This window comes from Eleutherodactylus coqui, chromosome 5 (assembly GCF_035609145.1).
Source record: "Eleutherodactylus coqui strain aEleCoq1 chromosome 5, aEleCoq1.hap1, whole genome shotgun sequence".
In the NCBI taxonomy this organism is placed as follows: Eukaryota; Metazoa; Chordata; class Amphibia; order Anura; family Eleutherodactylidae; genus Eleutherodactylus; species Eleutherodactylus coqui.
Window position 1 is genome coordinate 251,650,815 of NC_089841.1, and position 20,999 is coordinate 251,671,813.

The 20,999-nt window shown below is 44.9% G+C and overlaps 1 protein-coding gene across 1 annotated transcript in view; it reads right to left on the bottom strand.

Moving 5' to 3' along the window:
• DGKQ (diacylglycerol kinase theta) overlaps positions 1-20,999 on the bottom strand; it is a 123,164-nt gene that overhangs the window by 23,095 nt on the left and 79,070 nt on the right. The window contains exons 10-17 of the mRNA XM_066604481.1: positions 16,110-16,200; positions 15,784-15,838; positions 13,262-13,323; positions 12,967-13,117; positions 12,527-12,565; positions 10,876-10,991; positions 6,940-7,091; positions 2,303-2,451 (exon numbers count right to left, since the gene is read on the bottom strand). Of these exons, the coding sequence (XP_066460578.1) occupies positions 2,303-2,451; positions 6,940-7,091; positions 10,876-10,991; positions 12,527-12,565; positions 12,967-13,117; positions 13,262-13,323; positions 15,784-15,838; positions 16,110-16,200 (815 nt within the window). The remainder of the gene's footprint in view (positions 1-2,302; positions 2,452-6,939; positions 7,092-10,875; positions 10,992-12,526; positions 12,566-12,966; positions 13,118-13,261; positions 13,324-15,783; positions 15,839-16,109; positions 16,201-20,999) is intronic.

Genomic DNA, 20,999 nt, shown 5'->3' on the forward strand with positions numbered 1-20,999 from the left:
TCATGGTTTCCATTTAGAATGGAAGTCACAATGCCAAAACACACCAATGGCACGACAGATACCACTGCCCCCCACCGGATCCCATTGGCTTACAGTAGGTTCCATCTAGACGTCCATTGTCTTACTCGAAAAAAACCCCCACCATAGTATGTACGCTGATTGGAGCCAACAAAAGCAAACATGAGCCGATATTAGGAATTGTTTCAATCGTCAAAGAAGCAAGAGACAATAAAAAAAAGTGTACAAGTCCCCCGTTATACTCCTGCACAGACGGAGGCCTTTCATATCAAGAGGATTCCAAATAGAAGCAACAACCATGTTGTTTTCTTGCTTTGCCGGCTCTGATTACACAACAATGATGCCTTAGATGAATACCCACGTTTCCCTGAAAATAAGACCTACCCCTAAAATAAACCCTAATTACAGCTAATAAAAAAGTCAATTAAAATGGTGTCCAGGCGGGTATACATGTACTATCTTTTGGAATAAAAAATAATGTAAGACCCTGTCTTATTTTCAGAGAAACAGGTAGCATTTCCTGTCCTGTTACATGGTTGTTTATTCTAAGCACGAATACAACATAATAAACCCCAATAAAAGGATTAAAGGTACCTATAAACGGGGCGATTATCACCCAAATCAACGGAAACAGCGACATGTAGTGCATTGTACTATGCCTATGACAGAAGCCCATTAGACTCTGTGGGGGTTAGGCCTTATAGGCCGAGTTACATGGCATATACAGAGGCCTTTGTCAGGCTGCCAGCTTCCATGGCAACCCATTGGTACCTTGTAATCACACTGCGGGGTGCCGATAGGTAACAGAAGAAGCCTCCTCCCCCTGTCGTCTGCTTACATGCTGCAGTTGCTACTGATTGTGGCATGTGAGGGGTTAAAGTGCTAGGATCTGAGGTTTCTCCATTCCTGGTGATAGAGCAGGAACTTGGCTGTCAGCCAGCTGACAGACACTGCATCCATCACTCCTGTGTGAAAGGTACTTTTAGATATGGTGGATATTCTGCATTCTGATTTTTCCCTAGATTGTGCTTTGGCTTAAAGCTCACTGATGAAATCCATGGTGAAAATCAGCAGGCGTTCCCCAACTTAAAGGGCACCTGCCACCATAACCTTACTTGTGGTGCCGTCAGGGCAGTTGACAGGGACCTGGGAGATGTATTTTTTTATATTCACCCGCTGTCTGGATCCAGCGGTGCGTGCCGCTGAAGTCCGCGCTGCACACGAAAATCAGACACTTTTTTTAATGTCCCATGCAAACCTATGAGGAAGCACACGCTCATGAGACTCTGAAAGGAGCCCAAGTTTTGTACGCAGCATAGACTTCAGCGGCGGGAACCAGGGGAGTATAAAGTAAAATGCATCTCCCTGCCAGCTGCCATAACAGCCCCATAACGCAGCTTACGGTGTTTAGTCAGGTGACAGGTCCCCCTTAACGGGTATGCTGGGATTGTATATTGTAACTATTCATAAAGTAAAGCCCTCTGACTGCAGAGCCACAAGGAACGTCCTCATAAAGGGCCAGAGATTACGTTTTTGGGGAAAGTCAGAGCAACAAAAATATATTTCTATCTGCAGAGAGGAAATAAAGTATATTAGTGCAGTCAGTAGACGGGCTTCACATCTGAAGAGACTGCCCTGTAAGCAAGACAGACGCCTTTGTTTTAATGGAGCATTCAGTCAAGAAGCAAAAGATGGCTGTTGCAGCAAATATTGCTGTTTAGAACTCAAACATGGCCCATGTGCTTCCCGTAGGGTGCTGGCATATCTGTGCTGGGGATTCGGGGAGCAGTAAAGGGGAATCCCCGTGGCCCAACGGTTCAGTCTCCGAACAGCGCAGGGCGGACTTCATTGACTATAATGGGGTCAGCCCGCTTTCCGCTCAGCTGCCCGGCTTTTGGACAGAAAAAAAAAAGCGCTGCATGCAGTGCTTTATCTTATGGTATTTTCGGCTGCATCTGTGATGGGACCTCCAGCTGGAAGTTCCGAAGGAGATGTGAAGCCACCCTAAGGCTGAAGATGACCAATGAGCACAAACAACAAAAGGGGACTAGCAAACAAGATGGGGTGTACGATGCATCTCGTTGGACCCATCTAGTCACATCGCCCCGACCCAGATGGTATCACAGGGCTTCAGACCGCTCACTAAGTAATAGGTGAAATGTATAAATGCCCATAGAGGGAAAGCGGACATGAAATGTAATCCCACATACTGAATAGATGATATCATGGGACAACATATCGATACAAGGTTCATTCACACACGACAACAACCCCTTGCGGTTACCTGTTCCAAGAGGAAGGACAGCTATAGACGGTTCCGTACAAACCAACTTGTGCCGAATCTCCTCCAGAGCACCAAGAACCCAACCGACCGTACCGTCACCCCCACATACAAGAACTCGAAAGTAGGGAACTTGAGAGAACGTATGAAATCTGAAAAGGAAAGCACAATGTAGTATCTGTACGTGCCGAACTGTACTGCATGCTGGAGCTTCTTCAGCTCTTTCTAAAGAGATTAATTACACAGTAAGATTAATTGTGAGCAACTTGGTCTTCGGCTGATTTCATTCTGCGTGGGGGGTCCGTTTTCCTGCTCCAGGCAATCCCGTGGTCTTATGATGGAACCAAACAGCGCTGAATGGGCCGCATTGACTATAATGGGGTCCTTCGGTTTCCACTCAGCCGCCCGCCATTTTACCGGAAAAAAAAAGTTTTCCATGCAGCGCATTTTCTTCGGGATCTGCGACAGAACCTCCATGGCAGATAAGAACCCGGCCTTATACAAATGTGCAATGTCCTGAATCATAGTATTGTCCTCCTTCTCTACAAAGTATATTAAAGACATCTGCACATCTCCCACTTCATGAGGCGCTCCACCACCGCTTGGGGAATTAAAACTATAGCAACTTTTAATGCTTTGTGTAACAGAGACTGCAAACACCTAAAGGGTTATTCCCATGACAGAAGGCGTTGGCATATAGCCAGGTATACCATCAGTGTCTGATCAGTGAGGTTCTAGCTGCCAGAACCCCACCGCTCCTGGGACTGAAAGGGTCACCATACTAGCTTGGCAAGCAGTTTTCTGCATTCTTTTCTTGCAAAGTGGCCCCTCCACCTCTCCCCACCATCTGTGCATGGACTAGTTGAAGGTGATGGTGCAGTAAGTATATCCCAGCGGGGGGGTCATCACTTTCTTCCTGGGAATAAGCCTTCAATGTTTCCCTTTTTGTCCTGTAAATTCTGATTTGTAGATGAACTTCACTGCTCTTCTGTACCGACAGACATAATTCACTAGTAATACTAGTATCCAAAGGGGATTTTTCACCTAAAAATGCTTTTCCGTGTCCTATTAGGTGCAATGGACAACATTGCTGAGCGGCACAGATTTTTCTGTATACGGATTTGAAATCTGCGTCTCAAAATAAAAACAAGTGAAGTGTTGTTAACGGACGCCGATTCTGCGACGGGTTTCTGCACACGGATTAGCCCTGGTGAAGGGGGGTACTATACGTGTAATCCGTAGCGGTGCAAACTGCAAATAGGTAGTAGTATTGCGGTGTGGGCCTAACCAAGAACGTCTGAGTTCAGAGCCGTACTGCCCAATGTCTGTACATAGAAAGGAATCACCTCCTCCCAGAAGTCACCTCATTAGCATCCTGTTACTAGACTTCTGAAAGTGCTACTTTCTGATCAGGTTGTCAGATTTAAAGGAGATGTCCCGCGCCGAAACGGGTTTTTTTTTTTTTAAACCCCCCCCCCCGTTCGGCGCGAGACAACCCCGATGCAGGGGTTAAAAAAACCACCCGCACAGCGCTTACCTGAATCCCGGCGGTCCGGTGACTTCAATACTTACCGCTGAAGATGGCCGCCGGGATCTTCTACCTTCGTGGACCGCAGCTCTTCTGTGCGGTCCACTGCCGATTCCAGCCTCCTGATTGGCTGGAATCGGCACGTGACGGGGCGGAGCTACACGGAGCCGCTCACTGGCACGAGCGGCTCCATAGAAGAAAGCTGAAGACCCGGACTGCGCAAGCGCGGCTAATTTGGCCATCGGAGGCCAAAAATTAGTCGGCTCCATGGAGACGAGGACGCCAGCAACGGAGCAGGTAAGTATAAAACTTTTTATAACTTCTGTATGGCTCATAATTAATGCACAATGTACATTACAAAGTGCATTATTATGGCCATACAGAAGTGTATAGACCCACTTGCTGCCTCGGGACATCTCCTTTAAGCAACAGACTGACCAACCAAAACTGCAGCCGGGCAGCAAGTAAACACGGGGTTAACACAAGATTTATGAATAAGAGATACATGCAGGGAAATCCAAAAAGTCTGGAATCTTTATAGCAACACAACATACAAGCATTTCATCTGAGAAACAGCAGGTGGCAGTGTTGTTCTCCTGTGCTGATCTGTTACATTGTATCGTTTACGGCTAATCTGTGAAATAAAGTGGCCAACTCCTTTACGTATCAAGTAACCCTAGTATGGGCAATAACGGATGGGAAGGACGTAGGTCTTGCAAAAGTGCGGCGGTTTCATTATGGCAATTGAAAAACAAAATTCAATTGTGACAAATTGTTCGTTTGCGCTTCGTTTTCCATCATCCGAAGCAAAGTAAATTCTAACATTTTATTCAGATTCACGGCTGACGCCAAAAACATGGATGTGTCACTGCTGTAATAGTGTCTGTCTGTTCGCCCTTTTCAGAGCCAAGGCCTTGATCACATAGCGTTATTTCGCCACAGGTTTCAGCGCAGATTTTGCACTCACGCCTGCGCCATTCTAGCTTCCTATTGAATGCTATGACAATCTCCTCCGCAGGTCATACGGTCGGGGTATGTGACTGCGGGTTGTGGGAACAAGAAAAATACACGATATGTCAGTTCGCGATGTGGGAGCACCCGTATCTGCTCTATTGATTGGGGTTAAATCCGTGCGCAGATCCGCATGCAAATCTGCAGTAGAACTGAGAGGCCGAGCCGTGGATTACAGCCAGATCCTGGTCTGATTGTCACTGGAATACTTCAACATGGATCTGACAGTATAAAGTCCGTGTGAACAGGCGCTAATAGTTTAGTCACGTTACTGGTTTGCACCCACGTAATATATATCATACAGAAGTGTGATAAAAAGTAGCTAAAAGGGTCGTACCACAATTACAGGCTAACCCCTATCCACAAGATGGGGAATAACTTGCTGATCAATGCTGGTCTCACAGCCGAGATCCCTGCCAATCTAATGTGGGTCCCTTATCCCCCGTTCTCTTCTATGCGGGGTTACTGCACCCCCTGCCTTCAGGTGGAGACTGTATAGAGTGCTGCACAAGCAAACATACTAGTGCTCCATTGACTTTCAATGGGGCTGCGGAGATAACAGAGTGCGCCCGCTTGAATATTTTCATTCATTTCAATGGGACTGACAAAAATTTGGCCAGCGCTCAAATTACTTTGGGGGGGGGGGGGGGGGGGGGGAGGGGGGAAGCGACAGAGCGGGAGACATGAGCCCGTTCTTAAGACTGTGGGGCGCCCACCACCGATCAGCAAGTTATCCCCTATCCACATGATAAAGGATAACTTGTAATTGCGGTCCAAACCTTTTTAACAAGTTACATAAAAGCAGAAATCCTTTGAAAATTCAAAGAATAAAACAGCAAAATGTTACTTTTGTAGCTGCCCGATGCACAAAAACCAGCAAGTGTGAACCCAGCTTTTAAAATGTACAAAACTAACAGCCCGGCCCTGAACACCCAAAGGGGTTGTCCCCGAATAGCAAGTTATCCCCTATTCACAGGGTAGGGGATAACCTGCCGATAAGTAATATCACTCTGAATGGAGCATTGGCCGGGCATACGCGGTCAGAACTTCATTCACTTCAATGGGCGTGATGGTAAGTCTCGTCAGTCCCACTGACAGCGAATGAAGGGCTGATGCGCCTGCACAACCTGTGCTGCATTCAGTCTCTTCCCCATTGCAGGGAGTGCAATAGCCCCGCAGTACGGATGATGGGGAAGACGGGACCCCTGATTTCGAGGCCAACGTGGGGTCTCAGCAGTCTGACCCCACAGATCAGCAACTTGTCAACTATCCTGTGATTAGGGGATACCTTGCTACTCCAGTACAATTCCTTTAACTTACCGTAATCAATCTAGGTTCCCATAAACACCTGAATTAAAGGTTTATAGGTCAGTGAGTTACTCCTCCACAGACAGAAGAAGGGGATGCCCACTTGTTATAATTGGCCGTTATGGGCTTTATTGTGGTGTAAATAGCCTTTTTATGAAAAGGTGCATGAAGCGCTTTCTTCAGTCCCAAAACCGGGCAGCTGGACGGAGAAGGAAAGTGGAATCCCCAACACATCCCTAATAACATATTGTGACGCCAAGTAAAAGAAACCTAGACAGAACTTAGCGCAAAGTCCTTAGACATTACTGCGTGCATTTGTATGACTAATTGAAAAATATAAGGGCCTACAAATAAAAATACACATGTATACGGATATAAACGGTCAATGTGACGCGCTCCTCAGAGGAAAACAAGATAAAACCCCGACATGGCAGCTTCATGCGGGCAGAATCCGCTGCGTGTTGCCTGCATGAGACAGTCACGCAGCGAGTACACAGCGACATGGCATCCTTGCTGTGTGCCGCCGCTCGTCATACACTATTTGGGCGTAATATGCGCCAAGATAAGACACGCTTCGATCTTTATTGCGATCGTATTTCGTGCAATGTGTGTGAGCGGCAACATGGGAGCCTATGGCATATTAGTGCAACGTATCACAAGTAGTGGCATTAGCTTCAAAGAGAAGACCAAAGCATCCGTTCTATGCTGCGAGCTAGCATAGATGTGACAACACGGCACCAGCTGAACATGGCATAACATGCATCGCTTGGATAGAACATGCCCAACAACTCACCCGGGCAAAGGACCGCCATTTGTCAGTTCGAAGACTTGATGAGGATTCAAGAGTTTGCGAAAGCTGTAGAGAAGCCCGAGGCCCTTGAGACCTCCGCTCTTAGGGTTGACGAACACCAGAAGAGGGCAGGAACTCTGAGGTAACTTTTCATGCTGAGTGAAAAAACAAAAAAGGGTTAAAAAATAATAATTAAAAAAAAGGTAAAAAAGGTATAAAAACATAAGCTACTCAGGAAGACATGAGTTCAGCGAGGGTCTACCACCAACAGAGCTTACCTGGTGCCCAGTCCTGTGGTACAAGGTATTAAACCATTAAACGTGAGAAAAGAAAGACATAAAAAGGTCATATGTGACAAATGATAAAAGGGCTTTAGTGTTCTAGTGTTCTACTATCTACTGAAGAACTACTGCTCTAAGGGGAATCTATCATCCACTGATGCCAGCAGGTTATACCCAAGGTGCCCGTGCCGTCCAACGGCGCAGATGTGAAAGCTCAACACCCCTCCTTGCCGTCCCGTTAGGGTGTCGCATGGCGGTATGAAACAATACGCTACAAGAATAGCCGACATCGAGATGAACTCCTTACACAATCCAACCAGTCTGCTTTCAAGGCTTGAGTCGATGCGAGATTGGTTTTATATACATAGAAAAATGTAACAAATGAAACAAATTAACACAAAGCGGCAGGTAATTAAGGAAAAGCAGCATATCATGCATCCTAGGGGTGAGGGGATGGGGGGGGGGGGGGGGAGGGAGGACAGGTTGAACTAGGTGGACATTTGTCACTTTTCAGCCTAGCACACTAGGTTACTAGTTTGTTGCCATTAGGTCAATTTTCCTGTAGATGAAATAACTAGATGCCAGAAGGCAGATTACAAGCCGTGTTCACCTAAATATACCCAAGATGCATGATTATTGTACTTGAATCCCCTATGGCATACCATTCATATACATCATGCAGGGGGTGTATGGAGTGGGCTCCATACCCAACAGGTATTGGCGGTGTTCACCACCTGACAACGGATGCCAAAGTTGTCACCGCTCACTATCAATCAAATCTGACATCACTGACGGAGCCATGAGGGACGCCAACCTGACACAACTTGGAGCCGAATCCAAGTATAGGCTGAGTATAGGGGTGAATAGGGAGAAGAATGGAGCGGCGATAGAGTCAGCATGGTCTCACTGCAAAGTTATGCAGCCAGCCCCGCTGTCATGAGGACATGGCAGGTTCTCTTTAAGATAGCCATACACAGACAAAAGTTGGTCCAACCTGCCATTTTCAACATACTCGGTCTACTAATCAAAGTATATGGGGAAAGGGAGACTACTACCAACTCTGGATTTCAACATGTTCGATTCTTTGTTCCTGCCGGAGAGGAGACGCTGCCAGGGGGTCTGCCAGAAGCTTATTCCCATTTTCCCATCGAAAAAAAAACATGCATGGTCAGCCAAAACCAGCAGCATGTTTATGGTAGAGCTGGGACTTATACCAGCTATCTCTGAGTATGAGCAGCTCCACACAATCATGCTTTTTACTACTATGTCACAGCATTTAAAGAGTACCCGCACTTTCCTTAACATACAGAATAGGCAATTCTAAGCATTTTTGCAATAGGTTTCATCAGCCTATTTTGTACATTTTTCTTACAAAACCTGTGGCTGTCAGTTGGCTGAGCCTACTAGGCTATCCACATGATGTTGCATTAGGTGCCCCCCAAGCAAGGGCGTAAACATACGTCCTGTAGCGTTAAGGGTACAATGATCACTTTGTGATGACCCAGCTGTGCCATTTAAGTTCATTAGAAGTGCTCAATGTAAAGAATGCCACTCATCCAACTGCCAGAAGATGATGGCCACCTGGACCAAGAACTGGGTTACGGACCCCCTGGATACTGTGGCGAATGAGCAGGGCTGTCCTGCCAGTGTTCCTCTAGAAGACCTAGCTTCCAAGAAACTTGCAATAATTCAATAACTTAATAAGTAACCTTTAATTTTGCCTCTTAACCTCGGTGATAACTTTACCTCGCTGAACCGAAGCCAGATAACATCTGTGAACAGCAAATTTAATACAGGAGGGAAATGGATCAGAAAAGCACAGACACAAAGTGAAAGTGGCCATGTGACACCTAATACCCCAAAGCCCTTAGTAAATGACAAGAAACCCAATATATGTGAAATATACACACCCAAGCTAGTAATTCACGTACAATAGCAATGAAAGTAAATGGCACCTATGACCCCAGCAGATGTCCCGCTACATGTCAGTGTATTCATGTGGATTTAAAGGAGATGTCCCGAGGCAGCAAGTGGGGTTATACACTTCTGTATGGCCATAATAATGCACTTTGTAATATACATTGTGCATTAATTATGAGCCATACAGAAGTTATAAAAAGTTTTTTACTTACCTGCTCCGTTGCTAGCGTCCTCGTTCCCATGGTGCCGACTAATTTTTGGCCTCCGATGGCCAAATTAGCCGCGCTTGCGCAGTCCGGGTCTTCTGCTGTTCTCTATGGGGCTCCGTGTAGCTCCGTGTAGCTCCGCCCCGTCACGTGCCGATTCCAGCCAATCAGGAGGCTGGAATCGGCAGTGGACCGCACAGAAGAGCTGCGGTCCACGAAGATAGAGGATCCCGGCGGCCATCTTCAGCGGTAAGTATTGAAGTCACCGGACCGCCGGGATTCAGGTAAGCGCTGTGCGGGTGGTTTTTTTAACCCCTGCATCGGGGTTGTCTCGCGCCGAACGGGGGGGGGGTTTAAAAAAAAAAAAACCCGTTTCGGCGCGGGACATCTCCTTTAACTCTAGCACAGCACTTCTGCCGATAGCGATAAGAAGCAATAGCTATAATGTGCTCCTTAATGCTACTGAGTAGGTCAGTAAGCAGCAATCTTCCCCTCTTATATTGGCTCTTTCTGAAGAAGGAATGTCCACAATAAGTCAAAATGAGTGCATTCATCCCAGCGCGCCGCCTCAACAAACTGTGGTAACCGCAGTCATCAATCTCAAGAATTCTCCTCATCAAGACATTATATGATAGTACTTTTGCCAGGAAGCAACAGGTTTCAAAGCTGTACAGACACTGTAGAGCGGTATTACATAGTGACGGAAGTCATCCCTATACTGGATGTACAGCCATACAAGTTAGGACCGGCTGCTGTAGGACGGGGGTGGGGGGGTGGGGGGGGGGTGGAATTCAATTCAAACTTCAGTGAACAAGGGAGACACAATTGGAGCTGGTATGGGTCAGGAAAGATATCATCACTTCTTAAGGAGACACCTAGGAGGTGCGTGAGGAGGTTTATAAGGCCATGCGTGCTCCTCTGGAAATATATGCAAATAAGGAAGATGGAAAGATAGCTCTGCAGCGCCAACTATTGGAGGGCAGCATTCCTTCAAATCAATGTCAGACCCTTTAAACAAGTCTTTAAAATAATGATTGGGAATTGTTCTATCTTCCTTATGTGCATATTTCCCAGGGGAGCTATGCATGACCTTAAAAGTCTCCTCACTCACCTCCTATGTGTCTCCGATCACCTTCTAGGTGCTCTCCTTAAAGAGGGACGATACCACTCCTGAACTACATCACAGGCCTGTCACTAGCAAAGAAAGGAACCTACTTCACACTGATGAGGCAAAAACCCAGAAACAGCTGTCTGTGAATGGATTCTGGCTTGGTTTTTAATTCCCAATCATTGTTTTAAAGAGTTGTATAAAGGGTCTGACATGGATTTGCAGGAATGCTGCCGTAGAGGTATTGTTCCATCTTCCTTATGAGCTGGTCTGGTTTACACTGTTTCCACATAAAAGAACACAGGTCAGCAGTAGTCGCTGTTCCGTCAAAATGGCAATATTAATGATTTCACAATTAGAAATAACACCAATACTAAAAAACAAAAAACCCAAGTTTGGTGATTTGTAAGGTGGAGATACTTGCCATGATATGGGGGATTATGGTAGCGGTGAGCTGCTTGTTCTGGACTGTAGTGTCTTTTACTAACATAAATATTCGCTCCGCTTCAGAAAAACAGGAAATCTGTAACACAACGGCACCTGGAGAAAGTATACTGCAAAATCAACAATTCTGCAAATATCGTAACGTCATTTGCAACTTTTCCTTTCAATCAACAGACTAGGAACCACATTCGCCACATTAATGCAAAGCTAAACAAGTCCTGCCCCTCCGGTGGATGGACGCACTTCCTTTGCCTTTGATAAAATGTTCAGTTTAGAGAGGATATAAATCTGCTGAACCGTAATACTATAAACTGCAGTAAGATGCAATAATATAATCAATATCTGCATTAAACATAACTCAAAGGTGGATTCTGGTAACATTCTGTGAACCCCCATGTACAGGATAGGGAATAACTAGCTGACCCGTGGCAGTCTGACATGCGGGACCCCTACTGATCCCAAAGACAGAGCTCTGGAGTGTCCACTCATGAATGGAGCCGTGGTCACACATGTACGTCGTGGCTCCATTCATTTCAATGGGAATGCCTAAAATAGCCAAGTTCAAGCACTCAGCTAAGTCCGGCGATCCCATTCATGGCAACAAGAGTGCCAGAGGTTGCGGAGCGCTTTAACTCCGCTATCTTTGACAGTCCCATGGAAATGAATGGAGCAGCAGTGCGACCACTGCTTCATTCATGCAGGAATGAGCAAGGGCTATAAACTCCAGCAGTGGGACCCCTACTAATCAGCTGGTTAGTCTCTGTTGACAGGATAGGGGATAACTTAAAGGGGTTTTCCCACTACCAAAAATTGCTTCACAGTCACTGTCAATGTAAGGCCCCATGCACACGGGCAGAAATTCTGCAGCGGGATTTCCAGAATTGCAAAACGCAATCCTTTGCAGTCGGCCGCGATTTGTCCACGTCAAATCACACGGAAAACAAATCGCGGCATGTTCTATTTCTGTGTGGGTCTCGCAGAGGCCCGCACAGAAATGTCAATAGTGCCGCGCCGGCTCCTCTCTGCGCACGCGCCGGCTCCTCTCTGCGCACGCGCCGGCTCCTCTCTGCGCACGCGCCGGCTCCTCTCTGCGCACGCGCCGGCTCCTCTCTGCGCACGCGCCGGCTCCTCTCTGCGCATAGCAGAGTATGAAGACGCTGGGAGCGGGTAAGCCGCAGACCTCTGCAGGGGCACGGGACCACATCCCTCTGCGAGAATTCTCGCAGCCAGATCCAACCCGGACGTCTGCAGGCGGACTTGGGGTGCAATAAACAAATGGCTCAGACTGTTGAAAGGAGTATTGTAACAACATTAAAAGGGTTTTACCACTAAATTGCTTCTCAACCACTCTGTACTTCCTAGTTGAAGCTGACCAGGACATCTGACTGCAGCAGCCAATTACTGCCTATAGGAGGTCACTGACGTGGCCAGTGATTGGCTGCAGCAGTCACATGTCCTGGTCAGCAGCAACCAGGAAGTACTTAGTGGTTGTGAAGCAATTTTAGTTCATGGCAAAACCCCATTAATGTTACTGCAATAAGTTTATTACACCCTCACATTTTACAACACGGTTGCAAAGCAAATACTGAACTTGCAAACAGGATATTTGCACATCATAAGCGGTCCGTTACCTTGGGGAGCGTAAGCCGGAATAACAGTCACCACATTTTCTGTAAAGAGAACAAAAGGCTCCGTAAAGTTGTATGAAGGAATTAAACAAATGAATTGGACTTTCAAAGTGTTAATTAAAGATACATTAAAGCCTAAAACTCCTCTCACTTAGTGGCATTCGATTTCCCAACATGATAATTGTTTCTAATTGTACAGTCAAAGCAAATATTTCATATCCGCATAGTGAAACCATTTTTTCCGTTCCTAATCCGATCCTTCTACTCATCTGATCTCAGATTACTTTAATGGGTTCTAGAGAGTATTGCATTAAAAATCTGAAGACTTCAATTGACAAGCGAAGCACTTTAAAGACATTCTCCTCTAAGGGAGATCAATAAGCCATGTCCGAATCAGCGACCAAGACAGTCTCAGATTTCCTTCAGTAAGACGTTCGGCTCACCCTTTATTTCCAGGCTGTCTTTTAAGATATTGTTATATTCCTCATTAGTAAGTAAGACTGGTAAGCCAGTGAGTAATAGCTCTATTCTAATGTCAAGCTTTGTGTTCTCCTCCAAGTAGAATCTCGTCTGGTTCATTTGCCGGATGGAGGTCTGACAGAGACAAAAAGGGAAGAGTTACAGAAGTCGTCAACAGGAAGTGTGTTGTTACTGAATAGTGCGCGGCTCATTACTAGCCATCGCTTTGTATTCCAGCCAATGACATCAGCATTATTAGAAAACACCGAGGCTACTAACCATCCGGAGGTCTTTAAGGCGCTCAAGAATTAACTCTTCGACCGGCAGAACCATTCTCTGTACTAAAGGAAAATGATAAAGTACAGTTATACTGCTGGAGAAAGACAGTGAATCCTCTTGGTTTATCAGAGTATTTACAATAGCCCCAGAACTCAGTCAGTGAAACTGGCCCCAGAACAGTGTTAAAGACTAAAGGCCCTTTTACATACAAAGATGATCACTGAAAAGATAATGGCTATTGAGTGATCATTTTGCATAAACTACTAATTGGTACTAATGCCAATTAGTAGCCTATTAATGCTTGTGAGCTGCTGGGAGCTATATTCAGAGAACAGTGGGTGGTCTGTTCTCTGAATACATTTCCTTTGTTCTGCCAAGGGGCTGACAGCTGAGAATGTTATCAGAGCTCCCTGCGGAGAACACAGAGTGAAGTCCCTGCTATCAGCTCTTCTGCCGAACGATGGATTTTATGCCGAACATAGAACCATCGTTTGGCAGAAAAGTGAAAGATGGACACATTTACACACAATGATTATGAACGAATTTTGAGCAATTATCGTATGCAAAAGGGCCTTAAAACTTATGGGGAAACTATTTTTACTTTTACGTAGGAACTATTCATAGCTGAACACCGGTTAAGAATCGGGATGCATTATACTGTTCATTCAAGTTGTTAGATCCGTGGTTCGATGGGGGATTTGTAATCAGAATAGACAGGGATTTATATTAATGCCGTGTGAGCAGTATAATGCTGCACAGGTTCATTCTGAAGTTACAGTATTTATGTTTAAACACATTAATTGTTGCTAAGCTTGTAAAGTATAAGTGATGAGTGGTAAGTCACTGCCCAATATGTCTACTCAGTTGTGTCACAAATCATACTGTAGTTCAGCAGTCTAGGCTATGAGCGTAATTAATTTTTTTTTACCCATGTTTCTAAATTTATATATAACATAAATGTATAAGTATTAGGACGCCTACCCACTGGCGATTTTTTTTCCTTTGCGTTTTTTCTGAAGAGCAATTAGTATAGAATGTGTTCTTGTCCATTTGCGTTTTTTTTTTCAGTCCGTTGCAATTTTTCACATAGGAACTGTCAGTTGCATATGTGTCCTTAATTCTCTTAATGCACCCATGAATGTCAATGGAAATTAACGGAAAATGCGCAAAAAAGCCACAAAAAACGCGCCAAAAATGCTGCGTTTTTCACGCACAAAAATCGGCAACGCCAGTGGGTAGGCGCCCTTAGAATATACCTGTAACAGCATTAACACTGAAGCTACAGGTTTGGATTTTCGTGTGGATTAGTGTCAGCATCCACATGTACACACGTGTATTTTGGTGCCGATATTGGTGAAGACGTTACCCCCTAAGAGGTGTAGCCTACTCTGACAATTCACAGTATAAATGGACATGCTGCGGATTTTAAATCCACACCGTGGGCCAATTTATGCTGCACTTTGTTTCCGCTGCATGTGAAGGAGTCTTGAACTCTTATTCCCTTTGCTGCTATACTGTAATATGCTGCATACTCGCTAAGGGCAACACCTGGCTACAGGTACAGTAAGGCTCCTTCATAGACGAGACGATTCTTGTTTGCACGAGCGTGTCAGGTCACCGATAGCATGCTCACCCTCGTACAGCCTGTTTAGACAGGCAGATTCATCATTGACTTATTCAACGAGAATCGTTCAGTCTGCCACATAAGGAATGTAAAAGGCTGAACGGTCGCAGTTTAAGTGGAACGACGAGTGAACGCGGCAACGATGATTATTATGCCTGCTTAAAATGAAAGAAGCAAACGATTCTGGTTCGTTGTTCAGCCGTTGGCTCGCGTTTAGACTGAATGATTACCGTTCCCTTTGGTTTGTTCGAACGATACGTTCCGTCTAAAAGCACCTTAAGGGCCTGAAAAGAACTTGACCCAGTGCTGAACTTGTGTACACTTTCTCATCATGGTCTGCTTTTATTTCCAAAGGTGTCTTGTGGTTCCGTTTGTTCTGCAGTGGATCCACCTCTTTGGTCCCCGCGGGGCTCTAGGGGCACTTTTGCTGCGAATACCACAGTTTGGACTGTATTTATTACAAACAGTTGTCATTTGCCTTTGAGAATTCCTGTATTAGGCCCCCTGTCTGCGGTCGTGACGGAATATGAGGGGGACGAGGGTGGGGTGGGGTGGGGGTAGTGCTAAGAGATCTCAGCATGAGTCTATCTGACAGATAAGCTCACTGTGGAGAATCGCAGCATGCCGCGATTTGAGTCCTGCGAGCGGAGAATGGTTATGCTTCTCCGCTCATGGACAGGGGGCTGCGGTTACCTTAGCAACGCTATGGAAAGCGTGCACTGCATTACTCGCGGCCGGATTATTGCCGCCAGTAACGCCATGCACCACCGCCCGTAAACAGGAGCCCTTAGGCCTGTGAGGTAACAAGTCTTTTCATACTTGAATAACCATATTTTAAAAAGAAGAAGGATTTAGAATACTTTTGGTAAAGAAGCGTTATTAACATTGAGATTCTTACCTTGCTTGCAGCCCATAAGTACTTCCACTAGTCTGAAATTATCTAGATTTTCCTTCTGTAAAAAAAGGAAAAATTGTATTTTTTAGGAGGCAATTCTAATACTAAGGTTATAAAAGTAAAAAAAAAAAAAAAAAAAAAGAAAAAAAACAAACATGCAGTGAGCTGCAATCAATACAAATATTAAATACCTGACTGCAAAAACTATTCATCCCTATAACTATAACAAATCCCAAATTCATAGCATTTCACAATAGTACAGTGACCATCCCTGGGGATACGGGAGAGGGCCTGCGTATAGGCAACATATTACAAATAAATACAATTACCAGACGCCCAAGTTGGACCAGAATTTCTTGAATGACACTTTTCACCGTTTTCTCACGGTTTGCTGGAATGGATATATAGGCCACACCCACTCTAGGAAGAAGAAATATCACACAGGTAAAGCAAACAAGCAATCTGGAAACACTTCAGAAAGAATGCAACACCCCTCTCATCTAGTTTAGGCCCTTAGTGACCACCAGTATGTCTTGTTACTACCCTCATTAATAGACTTTAAACCTGCAGATATAAGGCGGTGGCTTGGCCGACTACTGACCGCCAGGAACGGGGAAACCTCAGATCATTGACAGTTTAACCCCTTACATGCCACAATAGTAACTGCAGCATGTAAGCAGGGGGTGGGGGGGCTCTTTCTGTCACCCATTGGCACCCGCAGTGCAACTTACCAAAGGGTTCCCATGGCAGCTGGAAGCCTGACAATGGCCTCTCCAATTGTCCTATCATATGTCTAGTAGAATGCACTACATAACTAATGCAGTGTGCTATCCTAATGATCACATCTTCAAGTCCCCTTGAGGGACTAAAAATTTCAGTCAAAAAAAAGTTCAATTAAGTTAAATTTAAAAAAAAATAAACAAAAAACATGTTTCCTCACAAAACCCTTTTTAAATGGCTTAAGAAATGTTGAAAACGCAACATATAACAGGTGTTGTCACATTTTTAATGACCCACATAATGAAAATATTTTGTTCCTCATCTTGCACAGTGACCGCTGTAAAAATAATTTTAGAAACTAAACTCCAGAATTGCTTTTTTTTGTTCAAAATGGTACCAATAAAAACTACAACTCTTCCAGCAAAAAGCAAGATCCCACAGGGCTCCGGAAAAATGAGAATGCTCTGGGTTTTAGAATGCAGATCCAATTGCTTTTCTTTAAAAATGTGTTTTCATTGGGTAAAAGTAGTATAAAAAAGAAAAAGAAAAAAAAAAAACGATATAAACTTGGTATCGCAGTAATCGTGTCGATCCAGATGAGATCATTATGTTATTTTTACAGAACTGTAAAGACTGTAAAAACAAAACCTTAGAACAGTGTTGGAATAAAGGATATACAACACATGACATGTACCACGGAGCGAGGACATTAAAAAATACAATTCGTCCCCCCAAAAAGCCCTCATACATCCGTGTTAACAAGTTATGGCCCTTGCAATGTGACAATGAAATCTTTTGGTCTGTGAGAACAAAAACAGGCTGGTCACTAAGAGGTTAAGGATAACGTTTTGCCCTGTTAAAATATAACCTTCCTTCCTTGTCCAACCAAAAAAAGCAACCGCACAGATGCCACCTTTCTTTGGGTTTAGTTCAAGTTCTTTCAGAGCTCATTCACACATAGAAATAGATAGGCAACACTTTTTGCAGCAGTCAACACATAAGCGTATAATGGCCCCAGTAGTAACAATTCCCCTATATTGGCCCGAGTAGTAACAGTGTTCCACACAGCGGCCCCAGTAGTAACAGTGTTCCCCACAGCGGCCCCTGTAGTAACAGTGTTCCCTATAGCGGCCCCTGTAGTAACAGTGTTCCCTATAGCGGCCCCTGTAGTAACAGTGTTCCCTATAGCGGCCCCAGTAGTAACAGTGTTCCCTATAGCGGCCCCAGTAGTAACAGTGTTCCCTATAGCGGCCCCTGTAGTAACAGTGTTCCCTATAGCGGCCCCTGTAGTAACAGTGTTCCCTATAGCGGCCCCTGTAGTAACAGTGTTCCCTATAGCGGCCCCAGTAGTAACAGTGTTCCCTATAGCGGCCCCAGTAGTAACAGTGTTCCCTATAGCGGCCCCAGTAGTAACAGTGTTCCCTATAGCGGCCCCAGTAGTAACAGTGTTCCCTATAGCGGCCCCAGTAGTAACAGTGTTCCCTATAGCGGCCCCAGTAGTAACAGTGTTCCCTATAGCGGCCCCAGTAGTAACAGTGTTCCCTATAGAGGCCCCAGTAGTAACAGTGTTCCCTATAGTGGCCCCAGTAGTAACAGTGTTCCCTATAGTGGCCCCAGTAGTAACAGTGTTCCCTATAGTGGCCCCAGTAGTAACAGTGTTCCCTATAGTGGCCCCAGTAGTAACAGTGTTCCCTATATTGGTCCGAGTAGTAATAGTGACTCCCACAGTAGCCCGAGTAGTAACAGCGTTCCCCATAGTGGCCTCAGTAGTAACAGTGTCCCCTATATTGGCCCGAGTAATAATAGTGACCACCATAGTGGTCCCCTGGGACGCTGCCCAGCCAGAGGCCAATAGCAACCCTCTAATTGGATCAACAAAAGGTAATCAGTCATCATGAGGCACAGGTTTTATTGCAGAAGGTATATCTAGATACAGAATGTTATCTTTCTGTTTACTGTAGGAACCTTTGGTATTTCTCATGCGTTCTACTCTTGCCTTTCAGCCACTGTGTGAGATGAGGGTTACATGACCCACAGATGTTGTGCGGTGGCACTTCTTATTTTGGTCACCAAGCTTTATTTCCAAATACTTGTGATAGGCCCACTTCACAACAAGGACACAGCGGAGGAAAATAACATCCTTGGTAAACTGTCCGCAGGCATATAAGAAAATGTCTGGGTTGTTCAGACATCCGCACCGCTCAGCCATATTGTTATTAAATTTTGAAAAATAGTCCCAGCCTAACCATTAGCCTGTAAAAAGACAGTTCATTAATTACTCCTTACTGGTGGATGATCCGCAGTGTTCATGCCACGTGGAAACATACCCTATATGTTACACACACCCACCCTTATAGTGTTCAGTCAGCGCGCGGTGTGTAACATTGTGAAATAGTTGCGCAATCACTTTTGTTATTCTTTTTATTAAGCAGGGTTAATGGTGAGCCGACTGGAATAATTGTATGGGCATATTTTGAAAAAATAAAGTACATCGGCAATTGGATTATATTATTGCCCATAACTGGAAAACCTTACGTGGCAGAAAGACGGCTATCCTGTTTTAATTCAGCCCACTTATTTTAATTCATTCCCTTATCATTCGGTTTAACCAGCGCTTGCTCAGTCTTCTAAGTCACTAATACAGCGAATGTGAATGACTGCACGATCCTGAAGGAGCCAACGATGTATCTGCCAGTATAAATAGGCTGCACAAGTAAATGAGCCAATGAGGACGTCATTCGTGTGTTCAAACTATAAGTTGGCTCATGTGAAAAGGGCCCGATACTTCACTACTTGGGATCAGCTTTGATTAGACTACAGAGTGCAAAGGGACAATTTATGACCCTGAGGCAATGTTTACTTTGTGATATCTGTGTGCTTAACACTGGTTGGAATGCATTAACTATTTCATGCTTCGGTGATAGGCTGCACAAATATTGACATAAGTTACATTTCAGGGCAGGATCGCAGTGGTTAAAGATATAGAATTGCTGTAGATGAAAAGATCTGTAAGCGCACCCTCTGGTATTGCGGATGAACTCAAATACATACAAAATGTTCAACTTTTCACTTTGTGTGGTGCAGAGTGTTAAGGCAGCAGTATTCAGTCCTAAGCTCTTGCTCACGACCTGAAGGTTGCAGGTTCCATTCCCGCATGGATCAGGTAGCTGGCGCTAGGTTGACTCATCCTTCCAAGGTCAGTAAAATGAATACCCCGTTTGCTGGGGGGTAATAAAAATGCAGAATAAGTTGGCACTATACAAATAACAAGTCCCTTTTCCCCCCTTTAAGAAACATTGAGTTCAGAGTTCATATACATGGCCACTTCCAAAGAGGACGATAGCCCAAATTTAAAGCCAACAATCGGTGTAACAGCACGATAAAGCAGCAATTAAGTGTAATCAGTACCAATTCAAGGGCGTAATAAGAACCTAAGAGTCTACAACGTAGCTCAGAAACTACAAGAATACAGTTTTCCAGTCACCACATCCTCCTTGAAATGGTCAATTTACGTGATGACAAATGTCATACACTTTCCTGTTTTGCAGTAAAACACTTACATCCATACACATTAGCAGAACCGTTGTGACTGGTAGAGGAAGAGGCAGTAAAACTTCTCAAATACTGAAGCAATATTTACTGCCGCCGTGAGAACAGTTTAGTTAACCCCTTAGTGATCATGCCGGTTTGCACCTTAATGACCAAGTAATTTTTCAGTTTTTTTCCATTGTCACATTCGAGGAGCCATAACTAGAGATGAGCGAGCACGGTAAGGTGAGTTACTCGAGCGAGCCGCGCTCATCTCTAGTAACTGCCTTCTCCTCAGAGCGTGCTCGAGGGTGGGGGTGGGGGGCAGAGTGAGATCTCTCTCTCACCCCTGCCACCCACCCGAGCACGCTCTGAGAAGGCAGTTACTCAAGAAGAGCGAGGCTCACTCAAATAACTCACCTTACCGAGCGTGCTTTTTTTTGAGTTAAGATTAACAAAGGTTATTTATTTTTTATTTTTAAAAAGTCCTAGGCTATCATCCAAAAACTGAGCACCCGCTCTCCCTGGTACAGGAGACCCAGGCAAGACCTCAGCGCATCAGTATAAAGCCCCTTAAGAGACGCCGTCAGAAGATGTATAGGTGGTCGTTAATGTTTAAAGGTCAATGTCTTAAAAAAAAAAAAGATTGAAGAAAAGTATATACTGGTACTATAAAAAAAAAAGTGTTAGCTGCTCTACCATCCAATAAAGTTACTTAAGGCTCTAATCAGCACCAGCCTTAAAAATATAATCTAAAATGATGGCACAACTATAGAGCGTGCACAGGATGCACTTATACCCAAGGCCGTGCTATAGGACATCTGTACTATAAATTGTGCCTTAGGGTGGCTTCACACGAGCGTGTGCGTACATAGGTGCACACCCCTGTACGAGCAAAAACACACGTGAATGCAGATACGCATGGTCTTCAATGGAGCCACGGCTGCTGCCGGCGGCTCCGTTGAAGACAA